The following is a 1,648-nucleotide window of genomic DNA, read 5'->3' on the forward strand; positions in this document are numbered from 1 at the left end:
TCTGAATGGGTGTAAAGGTGTGAAGAATGTTGGTGCCCTTGGCAGGCTGCCTGTCCTGCGTGTGCTTGACTTGGGATGCACTGCTATTACAGACAGGGAGTTACAGGGTCTCAGTGCGAGTCGCAGTCTTGTGAAGATTGTGCTCGAAAACCGCAGGCGCCTTACAGATGTGTCTCCTCTCGCATCTATTGAGACACTGGAAGAGGTGAAAGTCTATGGGTGTGAAGGAGTGAGAACTGTTGGTGCCCTTGGCAGGCTGCCTGTTCTGCGTGTGCTTGACTTGGGATGCACTGCTATTACCGACGAGGAGTTGCAGGTTCTCAGTGCGAGTCGGAGTCTTGTGAAGATTGTACTCCAACACTGCAGGCACCTTACAGATGTGTCTCCTCTCGCATCCACTCGGACGCTGGAGGAGGTGAATATGTCTGGATGTGAAGAAGTGAATAGTTTTGGTGCCCTTGGCAGGCTGCCTGCCCTGCGTATCCTTCTCTTGGGATGTGCTGCTATTACAGACGAGGGGTTGTGGGGTGTCAGTGCGAGTCGCAGTCTTGTGAAGATTGTGCTCCAACACTGCAGGTACCTTGCAGATGTGTCTCCTCTCGCATCCATCCGGACACTGGAAGAGGTGAATATGTCTGGATGTGAAGAAGTGAATAGTTTTGGTGCCCTTGGGAGGCTGCCTGTCCTGCGTGTGCTTGACTTGGGATACACCGCTATTACCGACGAGGAGTTGCGTTGCGTCAGTGGGAGTCGCAGTCTTGTGAAGATTTTGCTCGAATACTNCGTGAGCTTGACTTGGGATACACCGCTATTACCGACGAGGAGTTGCGTTGCGTCAGTGGGAGTCGCAGTCTTGTGAAGATTTTGCTCGAATACTGCAGGCACCTTACAGATGTGTCTCCTCTCGCATCTATTGAGACACTGGAAGAGATGAATCTGTTTAATTGTGAAGGTGTGAAAACTTTTGGTGCCCTTGGAAGGCTGCCTGTCCTGCGTGTGCTTGACTTGGGATGCACTGCTATTACAGACAGGGAGTTACAGGGTCTCAGTGCGAGTCGCAGTCTTGTGAAGATTGTACTCCGAACTTGCAACCGCCTTACAGATGTGTCTCCTCTCGCATCTGTGGAGAGGCTGGAAGAGGTGAATGTGTCTGGGTGTGAAGGAGTGAAGAGCTTTGGTGCCCTTGGCAGGCTGCCTAGGCTACGTTGTCTTTATTTGAGAGAAAATGACATTAAGGAAGAGGAATTGCTGTCATTTAGTACGCGAGTGAGAATTTACAGGTGAGTGCCATCCTGTTAAAGTCATGCTCTTTTAGTTTTGAAGGGGTTTTTGTTTTGTCATCGATGTGGTGTAAAGGTTTTGCTATCTGTGGTCGAAATATATATCATGTGAATATATGCGGTGTGGCTCATGGTTTTGTGGTGCATCCCCCTGGTGTTTGCTGTGAGCTGCGGTGCCCGGCCGACGATTTCGCTCTGCGCCGGGTTCCTCTTGGGTGAATAAAGACAAGAATACTCGTATGTGCCGGAAACACAAAAGTAACTTTTGGGGGGTGGTGGGCGATGTTCTGTTGCGAAGCTCTTGTGCGTTTCATGGGTAAAAAGATGGAGAGGTAATAAAATTCTCTTTCTTGCTTTTTCAGGTTCTT

The 1,648-nt window shown here is 49.8% G+C and overlaps 2 protein-coding genes across 2 annotated transcripts; both read left to right on the plus strand.

Annotated features, from left to right (window-relative positions):
- Window positions 1-421: 421 nt before the first annotated feature.
- On the plus strand, window positions 422-859 carry DQ04_18031000 (leucine-rich repeat protein (LRRP); the record flags this gene model as incomplete). The annotated part of the gene is made up of 1 exon (XM_009317659.1): window positions 422-859. The coding sequence occupies one exon, from the start codon at window positions 422-424 to the stop codon at window positions 857-859; it is 438 nt and encodes a 145-aa protein (XP_009315934.1).
- Window positions 860-930: 71 nt separating this feature from the next.
- Window positions 931-1,284, plus strand: DQ04_18031010 (putative leucine-rich repeat protein (LRRP); the record flags this gene model as incomplete). Its single annotated transcript, XM_009317660.1, has 1 exon — window positions 931-1,284. One exon carries the CDS (start codon window positions 931-933, stop codon window positions 1,282-1,284), a length of 354 nt encoding a protein of 117 aa, XP_009315935.1.
- Window positions 1,285-1,648: the final 364 nt, after the last annotated feature.

This window comes from Trypanosoma grayi (assembly GCF_000691245.1).
Source record: "Trypanosoma grayi strain ANR4 Tgr_1803_V1, whole genome shotgun sequence".
Taxonomy (NCBI): domain Eukaryota; phylum Euglenozoa; class Kinetoplastea; order Trypanosomatida; family Trypanosomatidae; genus Trypanosoma; species Trypanosoma grayi.